This window comes from Adiantum capillus-veneris, chromosome 11, assembly GCF_014529385.1.
Source record: "Adiantum capillus-veneris isolate H3 chromosome 11, ASM1452938v2, whole genome shotgun sequence".
NCBI classification, from domain to species: Eukaryota; Viridiplantae; Streptophyta; class Polypodiopsida; order Polypodiales; family Pteridaceae; genus Adiantum; species Adiantum capillus-veneris.
In genome coordinates, this window is record NC_140941.1 from 125,486,503 (window position 1) to 125,499,405 (window position 12,903).

The window sequence follows — 12,903 nt, forward strand, 5'->3', positions numbered from 1 at the left end:
AGAAAGCAGTGTGTGATGCTCCATGAAACTACTCTGAGATATAAAGTTGTGCACAATGTAGGGCTAGTCGTATTGTTTAAGGTAATTTTGTTCATCTTGAGGAATGGACTTAAGAAATCCAAGATCAAGTTCAAGGGTGATTGGATGAATCCAGGAGGGGAAAGCCTTTTTGGATACTCGCAGAGGGAGCTTTGATGAAGCTCTAGTTGTGGTGTGACTTTTTTATTTGAAATATGGTCGATATATGGTAGTTGGCTTGTATAACTTTCTTATCATATCCCCCAATTTGTTATCTCTATAATCATTAAATCCCCGAGCCCCTTCCTCGGGCTCTAAGATGTATAATTTGGTCTCTTCCTAATGAATTCGAAAACACACTTACGACCAAAAGAACAATCTCATGGAGAGATCCACTAACCAAGGACAACCGCTCATCATTTATAGCGTGGACCACCAAGTTATTTAATCTTGTTTGCTTCCCAAGCTCTTGCACCCTAGCAGTAGTAGAGACGTAGAAAATTGCTTGTGATTTTTCGATGTTCTCTTGTATATTTCTAGAACTTACCGCTATCACTTGAAATCCAACTCCCCTTTGACCGTGCACCACACACATATATGGATCACACCAAGGAGACACACATCAATTTTTACGAGAATGTTTGTCATTATTGGTCGTTGCACATCAATGCGGCCCTACCCTAGTGTAAGGGCTTTGAACTTTGGTCAAATTTGAGACTTAATTGAGATTTTGGTTGAAAATTGAAACCAAGTGTGAAAAAGTTTGAAGTGTGAACTAACCTTGTAAAAAATGGAGGGGCGATAGACTATAGTACTATAGAAGAGGTACTCAAGATGGAGGCATGCTTAGAGCAAGACTCAAGTGCAAGGTGGCACAGATATAGGTAATGGGCAGAGCATTTAATTGTTCAAGGACAGCACAAGCTTTCATAGGTAGGAATCCTTATGATTGAGATAGTTAAGATAAAGTACTTTGCAAGGCTCAAGAATCAACCCTCTTATTACTACTTTATATCTAGAGGCCTCTCAGGCAAGGCTCCACCCTCCAAGATCTATATCACAATTATCTGTTTGTTTGAATAGATAGATTTAATTCCTTCATGGAGACATTGGACTCTGTGAGTTCTTTTGATTCTTTTGGGCTCTTGCTTTCTATTGACTTTTGTAGTGTTCTGTTCTTCATGGAAGAAAGAAGCCACCCATGACCCATTCATTAGCACAATCTTCTTTAGCCATCCAAAATATATTGGCCTCATGCTGTGAGCAAGGTGGTCCCCCCCCCCCCCCTCCCCCCCCCTCTCTCCCCAAAACAAAAGCAGCACTAAAGGGCCCGGGAGGAAAGAGATGGGATCCGTGGTGGGGGTTCAAAGGGGGAATCTCGAGACGAATGGATGGCGGAAAAAAATGGGCGCTGGTCGTAGGCACAGACAGGGACTCAAACCCGGGTCACCAACGTGAGAGCCCAATGCACTAACCATTAAACCTGCGACGGCCATGTGAACATGTGGGCAAACCATAAAGTCATAAATAAACTTGGACAAGCTCCCCGCCTGTCCAAGTTTACTATATTTTGTCCTAGTTTACCCTTGAAATCAAGGGTTGCGTGCGCCTTAATCCCCCCGTCCTAGTTTCGCTATCGTAGATCCCAACGTTGGAGCTTCATTAAACCTCCCGTGCCCTTTAGTGCTGAGCCCCCCCCCCCCCCCCAAACAAAACACAAAAACACACACACACACTCAAAACATGGAGCGAGGTAATTGTACATGCACATGGAGCGGGATAATTGTACATGCACATTGCACAAGGAGGGAGGGTGTAATGTTAACTTTACCTATTTAAGGTAAAGCTATTTGAGAGGAAATATGTAATCATGTAATCAGTGTTTGGGAAAAAGCACTTTCAGAACCTTACACAATTCCTTTTCATGAGATCCTGCAAGGAAAATTTTGAGCTTATTTTTAATGCTTTTACTATATTCTCTTTAAAATCTAGGCGGGGCAGGGCTAGAAAAAAAGAATTTTTCCTAACCGATCAAAATAAGGGGAAGCTTGAAATTCTCCCGGTTTTCAAGTCAAAATTTGAAGCTTTGCCGGTAATTACACTAAAACCTGTGTAAATTTGCTAGTTTTCTTAAAGGCAAGCTTAAAATCTAACCGGGATTTTATAATTTCAGCCGGTTAAAATACACTAGACCCCGTTTTTTTTCTAACATTGAGGCGGGGGTTTTCCTTTTCCTCAAATAGAATTTTTGAATTTCAAAACTGCATGATTGTAAGTTGGGACACACTTTTCCCAAACACTGCATGTAATGAATTCTACATCATGGACACTCACAGTAGGGGTCACCAAAAATTCAGACACTAGATCTGAAATGGCCTCAATGTCTTCTCAATCCTAACACGGAGGAAGTATAGCATGGCCACTTTATGCAGAATGAGCATGGAGCTCAGATAGAAAAAGGACATATTCCTCTGTTTTTTGGGTTAAAATTTGAATTATTTGTCACTTTTTAATGAAAACTTGGAAAAATTTATTGGTCACCAAAAATTCAGACACTAGATCTGAAATGGCCTCAATGTCTTCTCAATCCTAACACGGAGGAAGTATAGCATGGCCACTTTATGCAGAATGAGCATGGAGCTCAGATAGAAAAAGGACATATTCCTTTGTTTTTTGGGTTAACATTGGATTATTTGTCACTTTTTAATGAAAACTTGGACAAATTTATTGGTCACCAAAAATTCAGACACTAGATCTGAAATGTCCTCAATGTCTTCTCAATCCTAACACGGAGGAAGTATAGCATGGCCACTTTATGCAGAATGAGCATGGAGGTCAGATAGAAAAGGACATATTCCTCTGTTTTTTGGGTTAAAATTTGAATTATTTGTCACGTTTTAATGAAAACTTGGAAAAATTTATTGGTCACCAAAAATTCAGACACTAGATCTGAGCTGGCCTCAATGTCTTCTCAATCCTAACACGGAGGAAGTATAGCATGGCCACTTTATGCAGAATGAGCATCGAGCTCAGATAGAGAAAGGACATATTCCCCTGGTTTTTGGGTTACAATTTGAAGAATTTGTTTTTACATAAAAACTTGGAGAAAATTATTGGTTTTCTTCAAGGCAAGCTCAAAAGCTAATGGGCTTTTAGCTGGTTAAAAATACACTAAAGGCCAGTCTTTTGCAAACACATACTCAAAGAATGCGTTCACTTCCCAAAGGATAGCGCCACCGAGTATACAATGTCCAATGTCTCCTTCATGGCCCAAACAAAGAAGTGCAATTACCAAAGACAACACTAGGCAAGATTTTTTGCTCCATAATTTTAGGGATAACCTTACAATTCACAAAGGTCTCAGCCCTACCAAAACTTTATTGTGGCTTGTTAGCCAGGCAAAAGTCAACAAAAAACCGAGGTTTAGTGTATTTCTTAACATTGCAAGATCCTGGCTAGATTCTGGGATCGACTTGAAGACTGACAAAATAGTACAAACCTTAGTGTAAATACCGGCAAATTCTTTAAATTTTGACCTGAAAACTGAAAGAGTTTTAAGTGTGGCCTTATTTTCTTCGGTTAGAAAATATGTTTTTTGGCAAGGCTACTACTAGGCTTGGGATAGTGTACATAACAAATCTAGGTTTCGAGTAGTTTTAATCGATTAAAACTGCAAAATCAAGGCTAGATTTCGAGCTTGCTTTGGATAAAACCGCCAATAATTCATAATTCATAAGTTTTAATGTAATTACTGGTAATTGCTTCAAGGTTTGACCTAGAAATAGGAAGATTTTTCAGTGAGCCCTTATGTTTTCGGGGATTTTTTTTATTAAAAAAAAAAAAGCAAAAGCGCATTTTTTGAATTAATTAAGAAGAGATAAAATTATTATATATTCAAAGCCCAAGGAAGGGCTTCAAGGATTGACTGTTTACTTAAAATAGGCTACAAAATTGAGGGATATGGTATATACAAGCCACTACCATATTCCGGGGCTCAAATCCTTGAAAGAAATGAAATAATGCCCAATGGCCGAGGGCCACGAGGGTGAGGTAGTGCGCACTGGGTCCTGAGAACTGTCATATTATTATTGGCAGGGGGCGTACCGTTGAGGGAATCAAGGCTTTCAAACTTCATCTAACGATCTGTTCTACGATTTCCCAACGATTTAGATCTTTAATATTGAGTTTAAAAAGGGCCGGACAAAATGGGCGTGCTCTCTGCTGCTGTGTAGTGCGTGAAGAATCGCAGGATTCGAGTTTCGATCCGTAGATTCCCCACCCACTCCCAGTAGCAGGCCCACTGCTCAGTGCTCTCTCTCTCTCTCTCTCTCGATTGCTCCCCTGCACCGGCACACATTGTCGAGGCAGGTTCTTTAACGGCAAACCACTCTGGTTTCTATGGACACTACACATTCCAGGCATAAAGTTTCTTTGATTTTTGGCCCACACAAGGCCTTTGAAATTCCAGGAGCAATTGCGGACCGTTGGATCTAGCCTCTCCATTAGTGCCACATGGCAAGTTAAAGATTTGTCATCTTTAACTTGCCACTGCCATTGTGGACGGTTGGATCAACCCTGTCCATTAGTGCCACATGGCAAGTTACACAACAAATCTTTTTTTTTTTTTAATGCAAGAGTTATTATATTAAAAAGGACTCAAAATTACATTTTTCGCAAGGAGACAGCACGATAAAAAGAGGGTACATATGGGATCCAAAACATGTTGAGATACATTCACTAGTAAGCTTTAACACTGTCAAAAAGGTGGGCATACATATCGGAGACTTTGGTAAGATGTTCTTGGATGACATCCATCTCAATTAACAAAGCCCTTGCAGAGTCTAAACGTGCTCAGGAGGGGGGGTACCTTCACATTTCTTTTCTTCTATTGTCACATACTTTCACGATGGTATAAACGAACCAGGGTTTGGCTACACAATTGACTTTTAGCTTCACAAACCTGCAAAACAGCATTAACAATCCAACCATTGTCAACTAGTTGTGAGTGGGAACAGATAGTATTACATCTTTTAATCCAAATATGCCACAAATTTTGTGCTCGAATGGGTTCCACATGACAAAGGGAAAGCCCATGAAATTTCCTACTAAAATTTGTTGCCTGAACAAGTTAGAGCATTTAATGTTACAAAACTGAGTTAGAATGAAGAAATCTATTTTGTTTCCTTTGCAATTAATAAACAAGTGAAAAATATCCTTTGTATGCCAATTTGCATCTGGGATAGATGTCCCTCCCTAGTCCACATTTATGAGCCTGAACTCCAATCCACACACTTTTGTGAAGAATAAGCCAAAGTAGTGCTGATTTTTTTCAAGTGAGGGGTTTCACCCATAAATGAGAGAAGAGACAGTACCATTGGGAACCATCTTTAAAAATTGCCCACCTTTTGTTAAGTTTATTGTGTAGAGGTGTCAAAGTAGGTTGGTGGAGGCGAGGGATGTTATGGACAGGTTGATAGCCTGGCCATTGTAATTTCCTCAAGTCTAGTGGGCCTCCACAACCAATTTTTCAGCTCTGACCTTCTGAAAATTGAGAGGAGTGTAAGCTTAAGAAAAGGGCGTCTTTAATTGAGATGCCATAAGACGATTCTAGCCCTTTAGCCGTCTTATTCCATAAATTTTACCAAGTGCGAAATCCTTTTTTGATCAGTTTATGGGCTTTTCAATAATCACGGTGGGCCAGAGGAGGGATGTTTAGGGCCGACCATCATGGACAATCAAATTTAACAATATCCTATTGGGATTTGTTGTGGATAGCGAAGATGAGGTTTGGTTTGTACTCATTCCATGCTTGCTACATGTCTCTAACCAGTTCTAAACCTTTACTTTTGATATTGGACGCGGACCCGGGGGGGGGGGGGGGGGGGGGGGGGGGGGGGGGGGGTTTTGGTTTTGTGCACCATGAAGGAGCCTTTGCAGTGAAAAGTGATTAATATGTCTATGTATTAATTGTGCCCAATCACTGGACGGGTTTAAAAGAGACCTCATGATCCATTTAGCCATCAACTTCTCTGCTACTGCTGAAATGCAAATGATCCCAAGCCCGTCCTTGTTTTTAGGTAAGATGCAAGTTTAGTAGTTGACTTTAGCTATGCCTTTCTAAAGTCCTTGCAAATCTTGTGAACCTTTTAAAGAGTTGATTCTAGAGGTTGCTAGCAAGATACATAAAAGAGTAAGGAAGTAATGGTAAAATGGTTTATCACTAATACTTGACTGGGAATATTGGACAAGAATCCATCCCAATGTTTTAGATTGATAGAAACCTGTAAATCACCTTGTCCCATCTTTGCTTCTAACTAATAAAGAATCCCATGGGGATACCCAACAGTTGGAAGGGTATACCTTCCTCAATGATTTGGCAGCCATATGACTTTAGTGTTGTGGAGTATGTCTTTGTGGAAGCGAATATACCTATTTTTATGTGGTTGATCACTAACCCTAAATCTATACAAAATATCTCCAAGTAATTGCAAAATTCTGATATGGATTGTTCATCGTTGTGGAGGAAACCTGTTGTATCATCAACAAACAGTTGTAAGCAAAGCTGCTCCTTGTTAGGTAGCATGATTCCTTTGATCTTGCCTTGAGTGATTCTATCATGGACCAAGCTAATGAGGCCTTCTGTGATTTTTCATGAGAGACGGTGGTCTATTGGTCAGGCTCCTCAGGCATTTGATCCACAACTAGCACTTGTTTGAGAAGTTTAGACTTAATAGGAGAAGCACCTTGCAAGGAGGAAGGCTTTCTAGAGCAGGACGGCTTAAATAGATCACTCGGGACCAAGGGGTAGAACTCGTCGTTGTTCAATTAAGCTAGAAGAGTGTATAAGTGGATAGGGGGATTTTTTTCCTGGTTTTGCTGCTTATGGGTGGGTTTCTCTTTCCCTAAGACAGAGTCGAGTCTTTGGGGCAAAGGATCCCACATGAGCTAGAGGCTGCTCCTGGGGCGGTTACTGACAGGAGTGGGTGAGGAGGTGACGAACCTGGTGGCTACTGCAGCATATGAGGGAGGTGGGCAAAGGAGAAGCTCCCTAATTGGGTTGCCCAGGAGAGTGCGAAGTAGAAAAGCCTTGCATGTGTGACAACACAAGGGGAGAGGGCCAGGGTCACGACATCACCAAAGCTCTCAGCTCAATTCTCAAACCTTTTTTCTTCCATTTTCATAAGAGGGGCATTAATTAAGCATTGTTTTATGTAGGGTGAAAATCCCTCTTAAAGGACAAGGTTGTGTGGTAGGTTGCTCACCGCTAAGCCGCCATTTATTTTGTAGATCCCCACTCAAACTCAAAAGCAGGAACACTTGTGTAAGTGTAATGACACCAGAAATCTAACATGTTTATATCCCTTTCCCCAAGAAGTGAGTTCAAGCCCCGATCAACAACGTCCTTTCTATGGGGGGCGCTTGGACCTCGCTACTAGTCCTCACTTTTGTTACACAGTGAAATGCAAATGTGCAACGCGACTACACTATGGCGCATCAAATTCAGCCTCACCTTGTGCATAGGGAAGCTCTCCTCTCATGTATCATTTTGTGCCATTCCCCGCCTAAATCTAATTTGAGATGATGAAGATCAAGTTGCCTCGATTTCAATGTCCTTAATTTGGCCCCTTTACCCTATATGTAGGCCGCGTGAAAGATAGGTCACGTGGCATTTGTTTTTCATTTCTATAAAGTGGGTCATTGAGTAGTAGGCCACACACTCTTTCTTATCCTCTTATATGTGTGATTTTTGACCTTGTTCCATCTATCTTTGTTTTAATGCACCTCTTTGGATCATGAGGAATGCATCATCACTATTTGGCACACGAGGTCCTTAAAAAATATATATAGTGCCAATTAGCCATCAAAAATTGTTGGGTAATCTCAGTCATTACAATCACTTATGTGGCCTAGCTTGAAGTAGGCCATCCCTAGTTGCCCCTAATTTATCTCTAGTTCATCGCACTTATTTGATAGCCAATATTGTCTCGGTCGTGACACCTAAATTCAACCATAGATCCCAACCACCTTGTGCCATGCAAAAGCATGAATGCATGACCACAATGCTTGATCAAAATTTCCAAATACGATTATAATCGGCTTTTCCATTACAAACTAGAGTAGGGATATGTGAGCATTGGAAGGCATACTTAAAGTAGTTAGTATGTCATGCTCCTCTTTCTAAGAGAATGCTCCCATATCCATTGATCAAACATGAGGTCGTGCATATCAAGGATAACATCATAACCATGCCAAAGCAAGAGCCCAATTGGTGGAAGAGCTGGCTCCAAAGAAATTTTTTAAAAATTCACTGTACCCAATGCCAACATGGAGATCATGGGACAAGTTCTTGTTTATGCAAAAGAATCGACCAACCTAGTTGAGTTACCCATTGCTACCAAGGCCAAGAGCTAGGCTTGCTACAAAATCTTATATGAGGGAAACTTTTGACAGCATGGCAAAGACACGCCAAAGAGTTCCAGACTTGGCATGCACGATGATGCGAAAGATGTCATATGCTACTCACATGCATTGAGACCAACAACGTGAAATACGCTGATGCTCCTGTTATGAGTTGCCTAGAAGGTGCTCAAGGGCTTTGTTAAATCTACCAAAGCAGCCATCCACATAAGGTCTTTTTGGCTTTTAAGCTCACTTAACTTTTTTGGCTTGTAGGATTGAGTTACATTTGAATTTTGAGCCAACAGGGAAAACCATTGCAGTGGGAGGCTAAGTTGAACCAGTAATAGCATCAAGCATCCATCTTGATTTCACATCCCCCTTGCGGTTCTGCACCTCATTACCCTAATAATGCTATAGCTCAAACAAATATGCAGCGTTTCCCTGGCTTTCACAAGGGTAGCTTGTATTTCCCCAAGTTATTGCTCATTTTTTTCATATTCAGAATGATACACAATTTGTTTTATGATTTCCCAAGAGAATATTAAAAATTTGAGGTAATTTTGAGAAAAATTTAGGCAACATATATCGGTTCTTTCTCAACAAACTTCTTTTGAATATAACCTGAACTTTTTCATGGGGTCATTATCGGTGAAGTTCCTGCTTTTAGGTCCATGCGACAAGGTTGCCTTTTTACAACAGCATAGTTGCCCGAACACAATCAGAAGCTTACATGTAAAGATCCTCCTTAGTGGTAAACATGTAGTGAAATATCCACTCAATTGTCCCAATTCTTTTGAACACGGTCAATGCATATATATGCTTACTAGAGTGTAGTCTCCCCTATCAAGCACGCAATGCTTGCTTCAAACCATACAATGCTTTATGTAATAATTTGCTTTCTTCCCTTTCTGAAGGAAGCTATCAGTCTTTGTAAGCTATGTGTGCAACTTCCATACATTTATTTCTTGCACTTTCTGAACAATCTGACGAGACAAAAACCAACAACGGAGATAGTGACAAGAAACACTATATGATACAGTTTCTCTAACACTGAATTGCAAGATGTGGAAGCCTGTACATTTTTACCATAGTATGCTTCGCAATGCAAACAAAAGAAATCTCTCGCTCTCTCTGCCTTCGGCCTTGCACATGGCTCCTCTGTGCCTCTCCCTCTATTGTTTAAGACGTACATGCATCATGAACATTGGATTTTGAAGGCAATAAACATTGAATGCCTGCTTAGTACCCTACGCAACATAGGCGAAATTTGCATTGCATTATGGAAATGGCAAAATCAGCCCTTTCCTCTTTGCATTCTTAGTACATAATTTTGGACCCTGTAACCTCTGCCCACATGGTTGCAGCAAGTGCTAAGCAAGCAATTGTTTGGAAACGTGCATATAAGATTTATTTTGTTAAAATTACAGATTGCCTTGCATAACTCTTTGGGATTTCTTTGGAGCACGCTGTGGTTTTAGTGCCCACAGTTAAATTTGCACACTTGCCAAAGTTCAGGAGTTCCAAAACTGCCAAACTGAAGTTTTCATAGCTAGGGATTTGTGGCTTTTCTTGACTTTCGCCATAAGTATTCTCATATTAAAGCATGTGCAAGCTCATGGTGAGGAGCATAGAAAGAGCAAATTACTGCCCTTTTCTTCTGGTCAACACCCTGTTCTCGATTGCCATCACATATACCAACCACCTCCTACCAATAGGCTATTGCCAAGGGGTGTCCCTCAACATGCCCCTCTTGAAAACGCAGTGAGACAATGAAGGGAGTGTTATACAGCTAAATGTTCAGGTTAAAAAACAGAAAGGAAGGTGAAAATCAACAAGGTGTCTTACAGCATGGCACTACCTTTCGATTGGAAAAAGAGAGTTGAGAGAGAGAGAGAGAGAGAGAGAGAGAGAAATGAAATGTTATATTAACGTCTATGAGACCAAAGCGTCACAATGTGGTGGATCTGATACAAAGTAACAAAATGAAATGACAAAATGATAAAATACAAATACTAAGAAATCCTAAGCTGGTAGGTGTGAACTAAGCAGCTAGCCGGGATAGCAAAATCACGTCACAAGAGATCCAACATTAGTCGCTGGCGGATCTCATCAATCTCCTCCATGGTCAGCAGTCTGACCGGGCGTCGTGCATGTTGGGAGAGAGAGAGAGAGAGAGAGAGAGAGAGAGAGAGAGAGAGAGAGAGAGCAATCAAACAAAAATTCCTTTTTTTCTACAGAGCTCAGGGGCTCACTCACATGAGTTGGGGCCAAGAGCCAGTAGCTAGGTCAACCAAGGGCCATGTACCATTGGTTGCCTGACAGCCATGCGCCCACCATTATCGCCCTCCACTGCTGAAACAGTGGAGCAATCTCGAAGGGCTCGGAGTCCACCCAAGGAGGAGGAATCACTCCAGGCTTCAGTGTCCTGATAGAAACTTCAAACTTTTAATCGGAAATTTGTGAGCTTTATGCTAATCCGGAATTTCCAAGGCGCATTCTTTCTCCCCTTGCTCTGACCTGGCATATTAAGACGTATAAACAGCAGGGTTGAAAGTTAAGACACCCTTTTCCCCGGCAAGATGAACAGCCCATTAATTCAACAGTGTCATTGCTTTTAAAAGAGAAACCAAGGGGCATTTTACAAGGCTGAATTTATGCGACCATTACACAAGAGCAATCTTCTCTACAATGTCGAATTTTGTGATCTTAGAAGTGCCATAGTAGAGCCTAAACCTCCAGCTTTTCTATGCCATCCTCTGGCTTTACCAGCACCCACAATTTTTGAGTCCTTCCCTGCAGAAGAGCTGCTTTTACCATTTTGTTTTTCTAGCTCTCGATTCTGGATAAATGCAGTCTCCTCTTTATTCGCAAGCTCCTTGTTCACCTGCCCATTGTTTGTAAGATCCACAATTCTGGTTGCTGTGGTCACTCCAAAGATCTGTGATTCAGGTCGATGTTCATTCTCAATCTCCTGATCACTTCCATGCTTTGAAACTTCAACAGCTGGAGTTCCCACTTCCCTTCCAAGCTCCTCCCGCTTTCTTTGGAGGGCATCAGAAATTCCCAGCCAACCTGAACCACCCACAACTTACAAATGATCTATGGTCATAAAGTGTCTACATTAGAAGCAACGAGAGCACATGCTGTTACAGCGAACCAAACCTTCAAATGGAGCGGGCCCGCTCTTTTCGATCTGTTCTACTTCTGCTGCGTTTGGTTTGCCATTACATGCGAAGCTGATATCCAGTGTAGCATCCGTGGCCACGTGCAAGTCTCTCTCATTGACAAGATTCTCAACCGATGCCTGTACAGTATATTCCAGCTTGTTGCTGCGTTCAACCAAGCGAACTTCGGAAAGAGATGAGATCTCGGTCTGATCACCATAGAAAAGAAGAAGCTTTCCTTAGTTACAAGCCCCACAAAAGACCGTACCTTGTATTTTACAGCCTTCAAGGATGGCCTAGAAATAAATGAAGCTTAGTAACTGCTCATGAAGATACCTCTAGGATGCCACCTTTGTAAAAAGAGGGCTCCTGGTCATTGTGTTTCTGTGTTCTATAATTTGGAGCTTCAGCGAGTTTCACTTTTCCTGATTGACTTTCTAAATGAAGTACTCTTCCAACCTGTCAAACCAAAGCCCTTTCCTCTCTCTCTCTCTCTCTCTCTCTCTCTCTCTCTCTCTCTCTCTCTCTGTGCTGATTAGAGCCAAGGCTTCTGTACCACATGGTATCATTCGAGCAGAATTAGCTGCCCCCCCCTATGGAGATTGAGGCGCTGACTAGATCAGTCTCCTTTGTGCACGGTCTGAGGGATACTACCAGAGACAGATATGTCAGGGTGGCTCTAGAGTCCTCCAGAAAATTAGCTCTTAATGGGGATACATCATGCTGGTATGCACACATGGCATCATGGTTTCAGACACATGGTTTCACCATGGATAGGTTGCCTCCTTTTTAATACTCTCTACAGGCACCCTTGAGGTCTTTGACGCGAGTAGAGATTAATAGACTCATTCGTCAGGATCTGATCCAGCTGGACACGAGGAGGACATGGATAGAGCCGATACAGGAGTTGGGCACAAAGATGGCTTTTTATAGAGAGCATTTTCTCCACCTCACGGGGGATGGGTTTGTGATTAGACCTAGCTATATGGACAGGCATCTTTCTCATGGTGTGCGATGTGCCATTGGCCAGGTACGGATGTCCACTCATCAGCTCGAGATTGAGACTGGCAGATTCAGAGGGACACCAGCAGATAGCAAGATATGCAGCTTATGCCATCCAGAGCCAGAGACAGAGGTACATTACATATGTCATTGCACAGTGTACTATGAGATACGAGGCCGTTTTCATTGTCTATTCAGAGAAGGTTTTGGGCCTCTATCTAGGGTCATGAGATACGAGGATCAGAGATGTCTTGGGCTATATCTACTTGAGCTACACAGGCATAGAGAAACTTTACTGAGGAGAGCTGAAGAGAGACAA

The 12,903-nt window shown here is 41.7% G+C and overlaps 1 protein-coding gene across 8 annotated transcripts in view; it reads right to left on the bottom strand.

Annotated features, from left to right (window-relative positions):
• Positions 1-10,983: 10,983 nt before the first annotated feature.
• LOC147447975 (sphere organelles protein-like protein) overlaps positions 10,984-12,903 on the bottom strand; it is a 94,894-nt gene continuing 92,974 nt past the window's right edge. For all 8 annotated transcript variants that reach the window (XM_086523875.1, XM_086523871.1, XM_086523869.1 and 5 more), the window contains 3 exons: positions 11,919-12,041; positions 11,581-11,791; positions 10,984-11,490 (listed from right to left, as the gene is read on the bottom strand). In XM_086523875.1, the coding sequence (XP_086380001.1) occupies positions 11,102-11,490; positions 11,581-11,791; positions 11,919-12,041 (723 nt within the window). In that variant the 3' untranslated portion in view covers positions 10,984-11,101. The remainder of the gene's footprint in view (positions 11,491-11,580; positions 11,792-11,918; positions 12,042-12,903) is intronic.